Source organism: Lupinus angustifolius, chromosome LG05 (assembly GCF_001865875.1).
Source record: "Lupinus angustifolius cultivar Tanjil chromosome LG05, LupAngTanjil_v1.0, whole genome shotgun sequence".
Classification (NCBI taxonomy): Eukaryota; Viridiplantae; Streptophyta; class Magnoliopsida; order Fabales; family Fabaceae; genus Lupinus; species Lupinus angustifolius.
In genome coordinates this window covers 3,285,473-3,305,648 of record NC_032013.1, presented here as the reverse complement: position 1 = coordinate 3,305,648, position 20,176 = coordinate 3,285,473, and the positions used below count along the sequence as shown (strand labels likewise).

The window sequence follows — 20,176 nt, the reverse complement described above, 5'->3', positions numbered from 1 at the left end:
GTCGTTAAGCACGGGACCCTCAAATTTTTAAAAGGTCAGACACGAAACCTAGAAAGATTGACTTCGAGGTCGTCAAACATGGAGTCCCCGAAGGCACAATTTTGAGGTCGTCGAGCACGAGGCCCTCAAATTTAAAAAGGTCAAGCACGAAGCCTGGAAAGATTAAAATTCGAGGTCGTCAAGCACGGGGTCCTCGAAGGCACAATTTTGAGTTTGTCAAGCATGAGGCCCTCAAACTTTTAAAAGGCCAGGCATGGAGCCTGGAAATATTGATTTCGAGGCCGTCTAGCATGGGGTCATCGTAGGTATGATTTTGAGGTCGTCAAGCACGAGCCCCTCAAATTTTAAAAGGTCAGGCACAGAGCCTGGAAGGTTGACTTCGAGGTCGTCAAGCACGGGGTCCTCGAAGGCACAATTTGAGGTCGTCAAGCACAGGGCCCTCAAATTTTAAAGGTCAGGAACAGAGCCTGGAAAGATTGGCTTCGAGGTCGTCAAATTTTAAATGGTAGAATGGTATGATTGTTTGGGATATGTGTGCATAAAGTTCAAGTTGATGTTTTTACTGTAATGATTAATGTATGATTTGGACTATGCATTGATTGTCATGAGTGTGGGCAATGGTGCTGATGATGGATGAGATCCAGGGTATGCATGATATGAATGTTTATACTGAGTGTTTCTGAATTTGATTTTTAAGATAGCTTGTTAACCTTTTCTCGTCATTGCTCTGTCACATCGACAACACTTAATGGGTCGAGACGACTTGGTCTCATTGGAGATTGTCATTGGTGGTAGTGATTGTTTTGATGTTATCCCTTTTCCTTAGAGGATGGTCACACACTTTTATTTATGGCATTTATTAAATACTGATTTGGCTGACTTGTTTAAATTTCGCCAGATAGTGCAAGGAACAAATTATGCAAAAAAAATTATTTCATATATCAATCAAGATGAGTACAAAGCTTGTATATGGTTTTTTTTTTGTTTTTTTTTTTTTGCTGAAATGGTGCACAATGGTTTTGAATAACACTCATGTTAGTTTGCCTTCATATAGTTTATGACTACCCCCGAAATTTGCCCTAATACATCATGGTGAACTATGCTCAACAATTGCCCTAGTTCACAACGTGAACTTTCCTCGTTTCCAAAAAATGCCCCAGTTTACGAACCCTGGAGAATGGATTTGCCTTCTAGTCCTCCAATATATACTTCTTTTCCTTCTCGAATGTCATCAATAACTTTGCCCCAGTGTCCGCTTTATGCTACATGAGACACTTTCCACTTGTATCCCTAAATTTTGCTTAGGCTGCCCTTTTGGGTTTTCGACCTAACGGGTTTCATCATTTTCTTTTTCTTTATTCACTTTTTAGAGTATTTTTTTATTGATCACGAAATGCAAATGATAATTTTGAGTTTTCTTTGGAGTCAGTTTTCTTTATCCCGACATAAATCTTAGATAGATCAATCTTCTACAAGGACTTTTTAAGCTTGTATTGGAGTCTGACTAAATTGGGTTTTGAAAGACAAAGATATAAGGCTGAAAATGTGTTTCCCACCATCCATCTCCTCTTTCCCCCTTTTTCCTATTTCCAACTGTTGTCAAGAGAATTTACATGTTTATTTATTTGGTGTTTACTTTCCTTTTCCCTAACTTTTGCCTAAGACTCTTATTTCTTAGCGGGTCTTTTATGCTTCTCGATTGCTCTAATTTCAATATGATAAGTTGGAAAACTACCCTTCCTCCGGGTTATATAATTCTTTGTGGTTTTTTGAACCAAACTTCTTTCCTCGCTTCTGGCTCAAAGGGGTGACTAGGGGTATCTTCGATAGTGTTTGGGTAATAAGAAGAAAGCCTTGTGTCCTTAGAAAGATCTATCTAAGCATTTATACCATATGGATTTCTTTGTTACATCATTCTCCTTAAATGGAAAGGTGTGTAGGGGCGTGCATGATCAATACACTAATACTCTTCTTTTTGCTTTTTTTCATTTCTTTTCTTTTTTTGGAAAGGTCTCTTATGCATAATACTTCTTCACAACATCAGAATTTACGGACAGGGGTAAGTCATTTCCATCCATAGTGGCTAGTATTAGTGCTCCTCCTGAGAATGCCTTCTTCACCATAAATGGACCTTCGTAGTTTGGGGTCCACTTTCCTCTATGGTCCCTTTGGATAGGGAGTATCTTTTTAAGCACCAGGTCTCCTTCTTGAAAGTATCATGGACGAACCTTTTTCGTAAATGCTCTCATGAGTCGTCTTTGGTATAACTGACCATGGCATATGGCGGCCAACCTCTTACCATCTATCATATTCAGCTGATCATATCGGGCCTGAACCCACTCTAATTCTTCTAACCCTGACTCTACCATAATCCAGAGGGAAGGAATCTCCACTTCGTGAGGGATGACTGCCTCCACCCCTTCACTAATGAGTATGGTGTTGCCCCGGTCGAGGTGCAGACTGAAGTGTGATACCCGTGTAGAGCGAAAGGTAACATTTCATGCTACTCCTTATAGGTTACTACCATCTTATGAATAATCTTCTTGATGTTCTTATTTGCCGCCTCTACTGCCCCATTCATCTTAGGGTGATATGGTGAGGAAGTGTACTGCTTGATTTTGAATTCATTACACATCTATGTCATACTAACTCCTTCTTGACAAATTTAATCACAACTTTTCTGGTCACACTGGCATAAGAGCATGCTTCAACCCATTTAGTGAAGTAGTCGATTGCCACGAGAATGAAGCGATATCCATTAGAGACTTTTGGTTCGATTGGCCCGATCACATCCATTCCCCACATGGAGAATGGTCAGGGTGCTGATAGGACATTGAGGGATTTGGTGGAGCATTTATGCTGTCTGCGTATATTTGGCATTTGTGGCACTTCCTCACATAAGCTCAACAATCTTTCTCCATTGTCAACCACAAATATCATGCTCTTAAGATCTTGAGGATCATCTCTGCTTCTTTTTCTTCCACGCATCTAAGAAGTACCATGTCATGATTCCTTTTGTAAAGAACGTCCCCGTCCAGAAAGAAACTCATGGCTAACCTTCTTAATGTTCTTTTGTCAGTCTCGGAGGCCTCTTGAGGGTCTTCCTTTTTCTGGATGCATTTTTTGATGTCATGGTACTAGGGTTTTCCATCTCCGCTTATTCCGATAGCACAACAATAAACTGGTTGATCTCTACTTTCTATTCTTATGAGTGGTTGATCATCCCCATTTATGTGAAACATTGAATCAAGTGTGGATAAGGCATCAACTAGCCTACTATCATCCCCATTTATGTATGTATTCTTTGTATGGTACCAACTTGCCATCCCGAGTTTCCCATTCTGCTTTCAGTTGATGGATGACTAAGGCAGAATCTCCGAAGACTTCTACAATTTTAACCTTTCTTTCCAAAGCTTCTTGTAAATCCAAAGCACACGCCTCATACTCATTTATGTTGTTGGTTCAGTCAAAACATACCCGGGTAGTGATAGGAGTAAAGTTTTTTTTCTGGAGAAACCAATACAACTCCTACTCCGTGTCCTAGTGCATTGGATGATCCATCGAAAACTAGTATCCATTCTTTTTCTTTTGTTGAATTTCCTGATGATAGATTCATAATATTCTCATCTGGGAACTCCTGGTGCATCGACCCATGCCTCTTAATGGGCTGATTAGCAAGGTAATCTGCAAGAACACTGCCTTTGATTGCCTTTTGTGTCAATACACTATATCATACTCTGATAACAAGACTTGCCACCTAGTGATTCTCCCTGTTAATATGGGTCTTTCAAAGATGTATTTGATGAGGTCCATTTTGGAAATCAACCAGGTTGTTTGGCTTAAAATGTATTGCCAGCGCATAGTAGGTGCCTTCCAACAACGAGTATATTGTTTCACAATCGGTGAAATTCTTGCTTAAATAGTATATGGCCTGATCCTTCCTTCCTAACTTGTCATGTTGAGCTAGGACACACTCCATAGAATCATCCAATAATGTTAGATACAATAGTAGGGGTCGTATGGGTACTAGAGGCATCAATATCGGGGGACTTGTCAAATACTGCTTTATGCTTTCGAAGGGTCTTTGGCAGTCATTGTTTCACTTTATGGGTTGGTTCTTCCTCAACAACTTGAAGATGGGTTCACATGTGGTGGTCAAGTGGGAAATGAATCTGGATATGTAGTTCAATCGTCCAGGGGGGTTGGCATCTCGATAATTGCTTTTACTTTATCAATGTCAACTTCAATCCCCTTTTGGCTGACAATGAAACTGAGAACTCGACCTGATTTGACTCCAAAGCTACATTTTGTAGGATTTATCTTGAGACTATATTTCCTGAGTCGTTCGAAAAGCTTTTTCAAATTCACTACATGCTCCTCTTCTACCTTAGACTTGCATATGATATCATCCACATAGACTTCTATTTCCTTGTGCATCATGTCATGGAAAAGAGTCACAGTGGCTCTCTGGCATGTGGCCGTGGCATATTTTAGTCCAAAAGGCATGACCTTATAGCAAAAGGTCCCCCACGGGGTGATAAAAGTAGTTTTCTCTATGTCCTCCGGTGCCATTTTCATTTGGTGATAACCAGCATATCCATCCATGAAGGAGAAAAGAGTATGGTCTGAAATGTTGTCGACCAAGACATCTATGTGGGGTAGTGGAAAGTCATCCTTAAGCCTAGCTTTGTTCAAATCACGATAGTCCACACAAATCATGAGCCTGCCCCCTTCTTTGGTACCGCTGCGAAGTTAGCTACCCACCCAGGATATATGGAGACTGTTATGAACTTAGCTTCTAACCATTTCTCGACCTCTTCTTTCACCCTCAGGGAGATCTCTAGTCTCATTCTTCACAACTTTTGCTTGACCGAATGAGAATTTGGCTTCAATGATAGTTTATGCTCCACTATCTTTCTATTCAATCCGGGCATGTCGTTATAAGACCAGGCAAAGACATCCTTGAATTCATGTAGAAGTTGGACTATCTTTTTGTGTTCGTCGTTTTTCATTAGGGTACCCACTTTTACCTCATTCTTATCATCTTCTGTTCCCAGATTTATCAGTTGAGTAGGTTCCTCATATGGCTCAATTTCTCTAGACTCTTGTTCAACTAACCTTATTAGCTCGGGTGGGGCTTCCTGCTCTTCATCATTGTCTTCCTCATCGATTAAATTGACCAAATGGTCATGACTATACGAGTGCCTAGTAACATGGTTATCATTTCTGGGGTTGTCATTGGATCTGTATTGAGGTGGATGATATGCTTAGTTTTTTTTATTTTGGTTTCATTATTTTTTTCATTTTTCTTTTTGCTTGTTTGGGGTAATGTGTGTGTGTGAGGCATAAAAATATATAGAGAGAGAAAATGAAACATGATATATGAAATGCATTTATTGAATTTATTGCTTGTACTATCTGGAAATACAAGTAGATGTTTAAGAAAAAAACAAAATGAAAAGCAAGTCAATAGCACTAGGTATCGCTAGCACTTTTATTACATGTTTTTATAAAATACTTATCATGACACATCCTCTTCTTTCCAATTGTCGAGCATGGTGTCTGGAGGGCATTGCATCATGTAATCAGTCAGGTCTTCTGGATCATTGTCCTCCACCATAGCAATCGTCCTAGATGCAAACCCCACACTGATGAAGGTATGCCTGATGTGTGGGATGAAAATATCTCCAGCCGTGTATTCAAATTGCCTCGGTCTAGCCAATCTTTCCGAGTAGGCCTATAGCCTAGGTCATACAACTCTTTTATGCATTGCGGTACCACCATGTTTTCAATTACTTGACCAAACTTTCCAAGCCCTTTTCTCGGTTAGTACCCTTTATTCAACATTACTTTAGCCATCAATGACGACGCCTCAGGAGGTTGATGCCTTAGTGTCGGCACTCCTTCATTCACCAAGGAGGCATTGGCGATCTCCAACCCTTGGAAGGAGGTTTCAAGAGCCACTTTTTGTCGTCTCGATGTAGGGTGTTCTGGAGGGTCTTGATATCAGTATGTCCTCTTCCCCCATAATGGTCAGCAGTTTCCCATCCATTATGAATTTTCCCATCCATTATGTATGGATGCTTGGGAGCAATGACTGTTTTATTTAAATGCCTATAATTAAAGAAATGATTTAATAACATAAAAAATGTTAGAGAGTATTCATTGGTATAGCATGGATGACGAAGCCCACGTTTAAAGGCCACAGAGCGTAGTCCATGGGTTCGCATGTGGTTGATGACAATTTTCATAAAAAAGACTTTGTTTCCTTCTGTGGTTGCATCTTGGATACATATAGCAATGATGGGCCTTTTTCTTCGTTTTCTCTTTTTATTCTTTATTTTTTTTTTGAATTAGGACAAAGGTAGAATAAGGGAAATGATTTTATTGATAAGTGAATTCTAAATGGATAAAGGGGAATCACATGAATCGATTTCCTCATTTTTATTTCAAATGATCAAGCTACAATTTCCTCTTTTTATTTCAAATGACAAGGCTACAAATTTCCTACAATTCCTCCATACTCTTCCTCCACTTCTTGAGACTTTGGGCAACTGGGGTGCAACTACTAAAAAAAACCTTCATGTTTAGAAGCATTCCGATTTATGGGTACATGTTGGCTTCTTGCCTTGCAACTTCATAGGTTATCAACCACTCGTCTGTGAATTCCCTAATCCCATCTATGATGCCTAAACATCTTCTATCTCATAGATCTTTGTCTTCCGTACATAAATCCAAGGCTTGCCTCCAATTTTCTGACCACATCTCTCTTTCCCTTGCTAGCTGATCATAGGCATGTTCGAGGCTTCTGAGTTGGTTCAAGAGTTGGTTTCTTTCTCCAATCATCTCCTCCCAAGCGAGACAATGTATTTTTTCTTGGTCGTCCATTCTAGCCTGATACTGGTTCTCTCTACCAAGGCCTTGTTCAATGGAATTTTGACATTCACCTACTATTTCCCAAGCCAATGTAACGCTAACCTTGTCTTGCTCTGACTCAGCTCTGACTTCCTTTGATTCCTATCATTTTCTTTCTTCTCATTCCTTAGGTTGAAGATGATGTGATCACGAGCATCTAGTTGTGTTTTAAGATCTCTAGCCTCTCTTTCTTACCTGCTTAATCGGGCCTTGCCAACATAGGCACACAAGTTCGCATAATTAGATTTGAGGCTTGCCACTTCTTCCTTTAAATTTGAGTTCAGTTTATTGAGCTTTTCTCGGCGAAAACCCTCCTTCTCAGTTTGGGATTCTTTGATTCTTTGCTAAAGATTCATTTCAGTTTGGGATGGCCCCTCTTTTTCTTTAGGCATGATAATTCTGATGTTGGTTTTATTTGCCATTCTATCCTTTCTCCACAAATTATATTTTTCTGTGTAGAAAGGTTGATTCTCCCCTAATTCATTTTTGTCATAGAAGTGAATATCATGTAGAGCTCTCCTTATGGCATCAAGGATTTCTTTGGAAGTATCTTTATCCTTATATAGGAAGACAAATTCGTAAAGTTGTTGAGGAGTTACAGGACTCATCCACCATTTTAATTGGCCAAGCACCAAGGTAGGAATGAAGATGATGCATTCCTTGGGACCCATTAGAACAAGATTTTGGTACTCCTCGCATGCGTACATGACTTCCTCATGTCGGTCATACAAGCAACACTTTACTCCGAAGTTTCTTGGGTTGATTTCTTAGAAGAGGTTGGACCATTCAGATAATGTGACGGGTTTGACATTTGTGTTGATGAATCTTTTGAGTGGATATCGAGACCTAAAGGAAACTGATGATGTTTGAACCGAGTTATCATCCACACATACAACAACTGAACACAAAATCTTATCTTCACTCTTTTATTGGCTTTCTGATGACCTCTGTAGAACTGTAGGAGAGTCTCAGCCAGTGCTGCAGGAGTTGGGTTGATCGAAAACCTCTTCACCTTATAGAAAACATCAAGGGCTTCACGGTCAATCATAACAGCAACAAAGGAAAATAGGACCAGACCATAGATAGCTAGTGCAAAGGATGATCCAGAGGATTTCCAATTCTTTTGTTCTTCCATTTTGATTATATGTTTCCTAAGACAACTCCACTTCAACCCTTCATACTCTCCTTGCTTTATAATATTTTGAACCCCTGGGTGTGCCCCTATCATTTCTTTGATATATTCTTCGTTCAGGTTATGATCTCTAGTGAATAAGTATACCTTTGATCGATCCAACACAGGAACATCCAACAACATCTCATATTCCTCAACTGTTGGAGAGGCATCAAGATTGGGAAATTCAAAAATCCTCAGTTCTAGGTTCCAGAATTGAATCATGACTTCCATAGCTCGTAGTGTATCAGGCTCGATGTTGACTTTGAGTAGATCAATGAGTCGCCCATAGGTCTTGGTGAATCATTCTTGCTCTTCTTTAGGAATTCTTTGAATGCACTCAAGGAGGAAATTTATATCATTCACCTGTACCTCCACCTTTGTCCCCCTTTTAGGGGTCCCAACATTTCTATATATTAGATCCATGGTATTCGGGCCTTGCTATACAATGAGTTCTCTCTTTTCAATAAAATCTGAAGAAAAAAACTATTTTTGAGTAAAATGTCAAAAAATGCATGAGACAATGTATATACATATATGAATGTATGCATGTAAGCATTCATTATCATAGTTATGGTGTACTTAATAGGTTTTGTGGTTATCAAATAAGGATTGCTTCTAAGGACCCCAGATTGCATCCAATCATAAATAGAGGAAACCCACATACCCCAGGGATTACAAGTGGGACACATAGTCTACACTAGTAAAGCCAATGATATTTGGTAACAACCTGAGTGGTTCACCATGGCAATGTAAGTGAAGCCCAAAGTCCTCACCAACAAGGTGGATGTCCCTCCAAACCTAATGCTTGGGTATAGACCATATACTTACGCCAATGTGATGATGTATGGCAAAAGATAATAATAAAATAACAAAATAAAATAATATAAAAACAACAATAAAAAACCATGCATTCAATATTTACGGGCCTAATTCTCTTAAAAAAAGTCTCCAGCATAGTCGTCAGCTGTCGCGCCCCGATTCTCGGCTGCACGAACTTATTAGAGTCGCCACTACATTTTTCCCAATAAATCTTTTGGCCAAATCGCATTGGGCCTTGGACTTTGATATCGAGGTTCGGGAGTCGATTACACACTGGAAAGGTATTAGCACCCTAGTTTCCCGTTTGAGCGGTACCCTTACTAATTGCATGGATTACTAATTATGTTGTTACTATATTTTTACTAAAAAAAAGAAATTATTTTATTATTATGTGTGACAAGAGTGACTTTGGTCCTACGTATCCTTTTTTGGGAATCAAGACTACGTAGTTCTTTGGGTAGAAAAAGGTTTGTTGGTAGGGGTTAATTTTATTTCTAAAAAAATAGTAAAGTTTAAATTTTTTTTTTAAAAAAGGAAATGAGCGAAGCATAGCCTGACGTTCAATACCGCATCTCATATTAAAAACTTGGTTGACAAATTCAATTTTTTTGTTTTTTATTTAAAAACCCTTTTTTAAAAAGATATGAGCGAAGCATAGCCCTTACATCCGATAGCGCATCTCATATTAAAACTTAGTTAAAAAATTCTAATTTTATTTTATTTTATTTTTTAAAAAAAGGGGTTGTTTTTTGGGATATAGATATATATTTTATCCTATTTCACATAGATTTTTATTAAATGATTTTTACTTTTTATGCAATTATAAGACAAATTGGATTTCAAAATAAATTAGCAAATAACTCATTTCTCACAATTTTTTTATTTTTTTATAGCATATGATATGTACATATTGATTTATACTTGGTATAATTTAGGTACCATCACATAAGATTTTTATTCCCGCATAAGACTTTTTACTTTTTATATAATTATAACACAAATGGGATTTCAAAATAAATTGGCAAATAATCAAGTTTCATACTTTATTTATTTTTTATAGTATATGGTATATACATATTGATTTAAACTTGGTATGATTTATTTACCATTGCACAACTTCAATATAATAAACCTATAATGCATATTGACTCCATTATCACTGATAAAAACTTGTGAAAAAATTTACTTTTTACGTTTTTATTATCGAAATAATTATTTAAAAATTATCGGTGAAATTATTTACTTAAAATGATGACACTAGCAATTAAATTACTGATACAATTTTCATGTGTAAAAAATTACATGGAACACACAAGAAATATGCCTACCTGTTGAAGCTCAAGGGGAATGGACATGGTGTGGACGTGAGCAAAATGATCCCCTTGCAACCACGACGTGTCGATGGATGATTGGCTTGTTTGGAGTGTGAAAGGGGATGGTCCACATGGCACGTCGTGGGGTGTTGGATGAGTGAGGGTGCAGGATCACGTGATGCACGCGTCTACACTAAATCATTTGCTCTCACACGGGTTATGCTTTGGTGATGTGGTGTGCAGTGTATACGCGTGACGTTTTGACCACCAATTGGTTGAGCTTGTGTGGTCAATGCAGATGCAAGGATGTTGACTGATCTGACGGATATATGTTGAGTTGCACGGTGGTTATTCTACGCACAGCCACACTGGATAATTTGTGTGTGAATTTCTCACCTCTCTCCCTCTTGGCACAGAAACCGAGGCTGTATTTTTTTACAGCTTTTTCTCTCTTACTTTGTGGACACGTTTACCAACACTCTTTCTCTCTTTTGAAACTTTTTTTTCTGTGTATTTTCTCTCCATGAATTCTCCTTTTTTCACTTTCTCTCTCTATATTTTTTCTCTAAACCGTGTCCTCTTCTTAAGGGGAAGACCCCATCTATTTATAGCCAAAGCAATATGATCACCAATTAATTCCAAGGAGAACATTAAGGGGTGAGATTTGATTCTTTTGCTTAATTCCCAATCATAAATCTAATTATTGTCAGCTTTAAATGCAAATTATATTGGTCAAAATTATTCACTCAATGCCTATAATTCTAGCACATTGCCTAATTGTGAAAGATCAATTAACACCCAAATCTTGCATATAAAAAAAATATTTGATTCAAAATTCAAATTTCATTAATAATGATTATTAATTAAAGCTCAAATTAAAAATATTTGATTTTATCCTCATGGCCTACAATATTCAAATTTCAAATTTTAATAATAATGATTACGAATTGAATTATTTCTTGATTTAGGATACTTAGAAAGTGTTAGGATCAAATAATCGTTTTTGAATTTCATCTAAAAACGAAAATGGGTTAAATATATTTTATTATGACATCATTGAGCAACCACTAAATATTCATATCACCCTTACCTCTTTATTTCTAGAAATAATTTTCTTTGGAGAAAATTGAAATAAAATTCATCAAGTGCTATTAAATTCATTTATTTGATTTGATTCCCCCAATATTTAAAAATAATAATTCATGCAATCTAATCGAATTCTCATAAAATATATAATTGATTTGATGAAGTTTGCATTCAAAAAATATTTATGGAAAATTTGGTTTTTTGAAATATTTTTGGCCGGACAAAATTGAATATTCACAGCTGTCGCGTCCCGATTTTCGGCTACACGACCTGATTAGAGTCACCAATACATTTTTTCCAATAAAAAATGTAGAATTTTTTTTGGCTCAATCGCATTGGGCCTTGGACTTTGATATCCAAGTTCAGGAGTCGATTATAGACTAGGGAAGGTATTAGCACTCTGGTTGCTCATTTGAACGGTGTCCTTACTACATTGCATGGATTGTTAATTATGTTATTATTATATTTTTACCAAAAAAACTTTATTTTATTATTATGTCTGATAAAATGTGATCTTGGTCCTACGTATCCCTTTTTTGGGAATCAAAAGTACGTAGTTCTTTGAGTAGAAAAAAGTTTGTTGGTTGGGTTAATTTTACTTCTTAAAAATAGTAAAGTTAAATTTTTTTTTTAAAAAGATACGAGCGAAGCATAACCCTTACGTCTAATACCGCATCTCATATTAAAAATGGGTTAACAAGTTCTAATTTTTGTTTCTTATTTTAAACATTTTTTAAAATGAGCGAAGCATAGCCCTTACGTCTGATATCGCGTCTCACATTAAAAGTTGGTTCAGAACTTCTATTTTTTATTGACTGAAAGATCTTTGTTTTATATTTTTTCAATAAGTTTTAAATTGATATACACTGAGAAACTAATTAATTTCCTATTTTTCTTCAAAATTAAATATTTATTAAAAAGAATGATGCAATGTATATCCAAAGAGTATATTATTTATACATTTATCTTTTTGATATAGTTTTAGTTCTAGGTCACAATCATAATAATTAATAATACTAATGCAATTATTGATAAAAAATAAAACTATTATAAATGAAAGTAATGAAAATGACGTACCTCTCACACTAATTACAACAACAATGAAATACTGCAACTCTCACGAAAAATGGTGCAAAAAGGCTAACCAATGCCCAAAAGACATGTAGTAGAGGTAGGAAGTTTGTGTGCAAAAACAAACTCAGAGACATGACGTTGACATGTAATTGAAGTCTCTCTACAATGTAATACTATTTCAATTATAATTTCTCTTGATTTTCTTTATGATTTTTCTCATTTTTGTGTGTGGGAGATCTTGTATTATTGTTTTTTGTTGAAGATGATTGTTTTTTTATGATTGTGCATGAAAGATGATGTTTATGGAAGAAAATGAGGATTATTGGGAATAGATGATGGATAAAAAATTTATGGATTTGTGGTTGAGTGAAAGATGAATGAGAAAATGATAAGTGATTTTTTGGGTTGTTAGGGATGACTTTCGGATGTTGAGATTTTTTGGGTGATTGTGATTTTTCAAGAAAGAAAAAAAGGTGTCGTTTTCTCTTTTTATAGCCAAGACTACCCATTAATTCATAGGATAGAATCAATGTTGAGATTTGATTTTATTTCCTTATTAATTCTCAATTAGAAATCTAATTTCCATCACTACTTAATGCTAATTTTTGCACATGGCTCAATTTGTTATACACTCTAGAGAATCAAGGCCATAACTAGCAATTAAAATGTGATTCAATCACTCTTTAGTGCAATCTTTTTAATGCCTAGTCAATTTGTTAAGTAACTTTCAATGCAAGATTTGCACATTCAAATAATCCTACCAAAAAAATATTTTTTGTTATTATGGTCTTTAAAATTTAAGTTTTGAAATTTGTTAGTCATTAATTTGCATTTAAATATTTGTTTTTGTTGTTTTTTTTGGATACTTTAAGAAAGTGTTACTTAGAACACGACCAATCAATTCTTGAGAAATCTAAAATAATTTTTTTTGACTCTAAATATCTATATTTGGGTTCCACTTTCATTAAAACCTTAAAAAAGTTTCATCCATGTAGGATCATAAAATATATTTTCTCATACATGCAAATTAATGAATTTTTTGATAGTAAACATTTTTGAAGGAATTGATTCTAGCTAATAAGTGACGATTAAGTCACTTAAAAAACATTTTTGAATTCCATTTAAATAAAAAACGAAAATGGATTAAATATAAGTCATCATGAAGTTATTGATTATCCATTAAATACATGTTTCAAAATTCCCTTTTTATTTTTCGGAAACAATTTTGTGAGAGAATTCAATTAAACCCCTATTTGAAATTTAAATTAAGATTTTATCTGTTGGGACATTAAGCCAAAACAAACATTTTTTATTTGTTTATAATTTTTTTGAAAAAATATGTTTTGGGCCGAACAAAATTGGGTATTTACATTTGTCCCTCTTTACTTGTTGCTTATTTGATATTACACAAACTGAACATTGGGGTGTTGTCCTAATAAGTAACTAGTAAAGAAATGAATGTTAATTTTGTTTAGGCTTAAAATATGTTTTTTTTGGTGAGATAAAGAACGAGGTACGAAAGATTTTGTTCAAGGTCGTCAAGCATAGGCCCCTCAAAGGCACAATTTGAGGTCGTCAAGCATGGGGACCACAAATTTTAAAACTCAAGCATAGAGCCTTGAAAGATTGGCTTCGAGGTCATCAAGCACAGGGTCATTGAAGGCACAATTTAAGGTAGTCAAGCATGGGTCCCTCAAATTTTAAAAGTCAGGCATAGAGCATAAGAAGATTGACTTCGAGGTCGTCAAGCACGGGGTCCTCGAAGGCATAATTTGAGGTCATCCAGCATGGGACCCTCAAATTTTGAAAGGTCAAACATTGAGCCTGGAAAGATTAACTTCGAGGTCATCAAGCACGGGGGTCCTCGAAGTTACAATTTGAGGTTGTCAAACACGAGGCCCTTAAATTTTAAAAGGTCAGGCATAGAGCCTGGAAATATTGACTTCGAGGTCATCAAGCACGAGTTTCTCGAAGGCACAATTTGAGGTCGTCAAGCACGATGCCCTCAAATTTTAAAAGGTCAGGCACGGAGCCTGGAAAGATTGACTACGAGGTCGTCAAGTTGGGGTCTTCGAAGGCACAATTTGAGGTTATCAAGCACAAGGCCCTCAAATTTTAAAAGGTCAAGCATAGAGCCTGGAAAGATTGTCTTCGAGGTCGTCAAGCACGGGATCCTCGAAGGCACAATTTGAGGTCCTTAAGTACGGGGCCCTCAAATTTTAAAAGGTCTGGCATGGAGCCTGGAAAGATTGACTTCGAGTTCGTCACGCATGGTGTCTTTGAAGGCACAATTTGAGGTCGTCAAGCACGGGGCCCTCAAATTTTAAAAGGTCAGGCATAGAGCCTAGAAAGATTGACTTCGAGATCGTCAAGCACGGGATCCTCGAAGGCACAATTTGAGTATGTCAAGCACGTGGCCCTCAATGTTTAAAAGGTTAGGCACGGAGCCTGGGAATATTGACTTTGAGGACGTCAAGCATGGGGTCCTCGAAGGCACAATTTGATTTCGTCAAGCACAAGGTCCTCAAATTTTAAAAGGTCAAACACAGAGCCTAGAAAGATTGACTTCGAGGTCGTCAAGTACGGGGTTCTCGAAGACACAATTTGAATCGGTTTCCATGAATGGTATGATAGTATGATTGTTTGGGATATGTGTGAATGAAGTTCATGTTGATGTTTGTACTATAATGATTAATGTATGAATTTGACTATGCATTTGATTGACATGCGTATGAGTAATGATGCTTATGATGTATGAGAGGTGGTTGATGTTTAACACAAGAAAATTAGGGGTTTCGGGATGTCCTTTTTTGAATGCTTGTGTATGCATGAATTTTATGTTGATGTTTTTATTATTAAAGTGAGTATGTATTGACTTGAATATTAATATGATTTGTATTATGTCTTGTATATGCATTGTTTATATGTCATATATATACTTTGTTTGATGTTATTAATGAGAATATGCATTGACTTGAATGTTGATGTTATTTAATGTATGTATGCCATGTATATGCATTGTTTGATGCTATTATTTTTTATGTCTTTGCATTGTTTGATGCTATTATGTCATGTATATGTATTGTTTGATTAATGTGAATATACAATGTTTGATGTTATTATGATATCATATGTTTTTCGAATGTAATGGAATGAGAGGTAAGATCCATACACAAATGTTCTAATGTATCGTTCATGTTTTATTTTTATATTTTTTTGATGAAACTCATAAACTTTTGCAGACTCGACTGAAGCGACCCTTGATGTCTGTTGTTGATTGGTACCATTACTTTTCACCCATCAAATTTTGCCCTAGTTTAACTGAAGAAGCAATTCTCTTAAGGTGGTCCATAAAATTACCTTAGTATGATCTTGACGTTAGTGACTAAACTCAGTCATACTGCCCTAGTATAGACTGGCTGAAGAGTTCTTGCCAAAGTGTTGATATTTTTTAGTAACAAATATCGCCCCAGTACGCCTATATTGACATCTTGTCTTCATTCGTTTGGTTATTGTTCATAAAATGCCACAATTTGGATGATCAATGATGTGTAGGATTAAGACTTCACCTTAAGGGTGTTCATTTAATTTCCCTAATTTTTGCCCAAAATACCTTATGTAGGCATCTATCGGGAATTCTCTCATTTTATTATGATCACAAGTCACCTTTGGAGGTTTTTGACTTAGAACCATTCTCCTTTTCCTAGGTTGTCCATATGGATTTTCAACCTAACATTCTTCTTTTTTGCTTTTTTTGTTCTCTTTTTGTTTTGTTTTTATTTTGTGAACACCCTCGAATGTGGTTATTTGACTTGATAGGTAGCAAAAGACTTGTATGAGTCCCTGTTGAAGTTGCTCTTGAAGATGATAACTTAAGATCTTCCTCTTCTTGGTTGAGAGATTCTGGCTTTTTGTGATGGAATCAATTTACAGAGTCGTCATCATTGCCCCAGTTTTGAGTTTATTATAACATTCTAATAGCAAACGAGATCATCCAAAAAAACTGCCAAAATTTCGGGCTTCTTATAATATTCCATCAGACAATGGGATCAAATCAAAAATTGCCCTAGTATGAGATATTAATGGTCATCTTTCCCTTTCAATTGTGATGGTGGGCTTAGATTGGAAAGCCTTAGGCCATGAAACATCTCAAAATCTTCCCCAGTTTGAGAGGTTCTCACTTTTCCTTTTCATATTCTTTATTTCATGAATAACTCTTTAAAAAGAAATACTAAAACAATGATCATACAAACTTTGCAAGTATTTGGGCTATGAGTGGTGATATGGTAGTGATGATAAAATTTAATTTGGGTTTGGCTTGTGTAAATGTGGTGATAGTGATGATAGTATTTAACTTGGGTTTGAGCTTCAGTAGATGTGGTGGTGATGATGATATGCTTTGATTTGTGTTTTAGGTTGTGAGTGGTGATTAGGTGAAGATAATATTGATAAGATGATTTTTAACCCTATGCATTAAAGATGATATATTTTTATCAAAATTTATGAGTTTTCTGGAGTCAGCAATTTTTTGTTATAATGCGCTTAAAAGGATACAAGGCTAAAAAATATGTGTTTCTCATACCCACCTTTCACCTTTCTTCTTTATCTTATTTTCAACAGTTTTCTAACATGATATTCAACAACTAAAGGAATTTTCCACTTTGTGATGAGAATGGCCTAAGATGTAGGCAAAATTTTGTTATAAAATGTTCTTTTTGTGATCACTGATATTGCTCTTTTTCCCTAACTTTTGCATGAGATATTAATTGTGGATTCTCATCGGGCTTTTTTCTTTACACTATTTTTCACTTTTTTGCACTTTAAGTTAGGAACATTCCTTATATTCTTTTATCTCTTAGTCATATGAGTAATGTTAAAGCATGAATTATCTCCTTTAATTAATCGAATATCAAGGAAAATGATTGAAAAGTTACCCTCCTTGGGTTATTGACACATCGAGGGTTATTCAAGAATCATCTCCTTTCATGATGTCAAGGCTCAAATGGGACGACTATAGATATCTTCTTAGTGTTTGGGAGATACCAAAAAATGCCTTGTGTCATCGAAATGATCTGCCTAAAAATGCCCATCATTTTGTGTTTTATATTTGCATCATCATCCATTTTATTTTTGAATCAAATATCTCATAATAATGCATGAATTAATTTTATTTGAGATTATTTTGTGGTGTTTTATTTGGGTAAATATGACTGGTAGAGTATAATGTGGGATGGTAGTGTGAGATATGAGATGGTAAAATTTGCATGATCAATGCATTAGTACATACTCGTTTAAAAAATTTGCATTTGATAGTAAATCTTTTTTCATGAAAAAGGAAACACGGGTAAGTGTGAGATGGACTTGGCTGACCGATTCCTCAAATGAGAATTTAATGGGCCTCCAATTTTAGTTGGGGTTGGAGGCAATGCACTATCTCGTGTGGTCATCTTGATCACAAACTCAGAATTCTCTATCTTCTTGAATATCTTCCGTTTCAATATTGATTGCTTTCAATCGAGTCCAAAAATAGTATTCTTAAAACAAACTCTTCAATTGATGAGTACCCTTATCAATATGGTCATGAAATGCACGTAGAGAAATATTTTTTATTGATGTGGAATGTGCATGAAGTGAATTTGTTTTTATTTTTTATCATGTTACATTGATTGAAATGCAACCTATAACTTGAAATGATACATGAAATGGAAATATGTTAACTTCAAGCTTATATTATATGTGTATTAAGATACATTTTGGGATGTAAATATGATATGAGACTAATATTTTGAAGTATAAATGTATGCAGATGCATGTAATTTAATTTTTTAGTTCAGGAGGCTCTAAGAAAATGCAATTCATGATGTATATGATTCTGAATGCATGTATGAAATGTTTTTTTATATGAGAAGGTTTACGACGATGAATGCAATGATATGGTAAGATATGTGATACTATGTTAATGCATCAAATATAATGTTTGAATGATTTTTTTTACGAATGTATGAAGAAATGAATAGGTGAGTGAGTATGATTGATGTGTTTATTTTTTAAAGTGTATGAATGAACGTATAATTGAATGAATTAATTAATTTCTCTTTTCGAATGAATGAATGAATGCATAAGCCAATCAATGAGTTTTTTTATTTTTGAATGCAATGAATGAATGCATAACTCAACTAAGGAAGATTTTTATTTTTGAATGCAATGAATAAATGCATAAGCTAATCAATGATATTTTATTCTTGAACGTAATGAATTAATGCATGAGTCAATTAATGAAGATTTTTTATTTTTGAATGCAATGAATAAATGCATAAGCCAATCAATGAAGATTTTATTCTTGAAAGTAATGAATAAATGCATGAGTCAATTAATTAAGATTTTTTATTTTTGAATGCAATGAATAAATCCATAAGTCAATCAATGAAGATTTTATTCTTGAATGAATACACAAATGAATGAATGTTCGAATAATATATTTTTGGATGCATGTATGTATATATGCATGTATGCATTCAGTATCGTAGATATGGTATACTTAATAGGTTTTGTGGGTTATCTGAGATCTTAACCCTATGGTGGAGATATAAGGTTTTTATACGAAACATCTTATAGGGCCTGCTTATAAGGTCTCCAAATTACATCCGATCACAAAGAAAGGAAACCCAAATACCCTAGGGATTACAAGTAGGGCATATAGTCCATACTGGTAAGGCCCATGATATTTGATAACAACCTGGGTGGTTCATCATGCCAATATAAGTGAAGCCCAAAGTCCTCGCCGACAAGGCGGATGTCCCTTCTAATCTAATGCCCAGGTATAGAGCATATACTTATACTAATATGATAATGTGTTGTAAAGGATAACAATAAAATAGAATTAAAAAATAAACTAAAAATAAAAACAAAAATAAAAATCCATGCATCTAACATTTATGGGTCAGACTCTCTTAAAAAAATTCCCCATCAGAGTTGCCAGTTGTCGCGCCCCGATTTTCGGCTGCACTCCATGATTACAGTCACCACTACATACATACATACATAGATACATACATACATAAATAAAACTTCATCATTCATTGACTTATGCATATTCATTCATTCATCATAAATACATATGTTAAAAAATAGATCATTCATACATAAATCTACTTATTCATTCATGCATGCATTTATTATAAAAAATAAAAAAGAGTTTATTCAAACATTGTATTTCATGCTTACTAATATCATTTCAATAATTATTGTAAATCATTTCATTAATTTCATAGCCTAATGTATTCCATAACATATGCATTTAATGTTCCATTTCATGCATTAAAAATAAATAAATAAAATGAAAGATATATGTCTTTCTTAACTACATATCATGCACTCTCATTTATCAAAAATTACATTCTCATATTATTCATACATCCTAAAATAAATCAAATTCATCTTCATATGTATGTCATGCACTTTTAAGTAGTATAAAGTCAAGGTGAGCATGACTTGCATACATCATTTTGAATTATAGGTTATATTTGAACCCATGTAACATTATAAAAAATATATAAAGTTTACTCATTTCATGCACATCATTTATAAAAAAAAAACATTTGTTCTGCATATATTTCATGATCTATTGTTGAGAGCACTTGTCACATAAGGGTTGATTTTAAGAGCACCGTTGTTGGACTCGACTGGAAGCAATTATGATTGAAGTTGAAGACATTTAAGAAGATAGAATGATTTCCAGATTGTAATTGTGACTACATGAGCTAAACCCGACACACAAGATGGACTCCTTCTCTAG

General features: G+C 35.1%; 1 protein-coding gene across 1 annotated transcript; it reads right to left on the bottom strand.

Annotated features, from left to right (window-relative positions):
• LOC109346940 (RNA-directed DNA polymerase homolog) lies at positions 4,186-4,719 on the bottom strand. Its single transcript, XM_019586679.1, has one exon. The coding sequence runs from the start codon at positions 4,717-4,719 to the stop codon at positions 4,186-4,188; it is 534 nt and encodes a 177-aa protein (XP_019442224.1).

Bases quoted from the DNA above. Each gene is read 5' to 3' on its own strand.
- LOC109346940 (XM_019586679.1), bottom strand. From the start codon at position 4,719: ATGATTTGTGTGGACTATCGTGATTTGAACAAAGCTAGGCTTAAGGAT.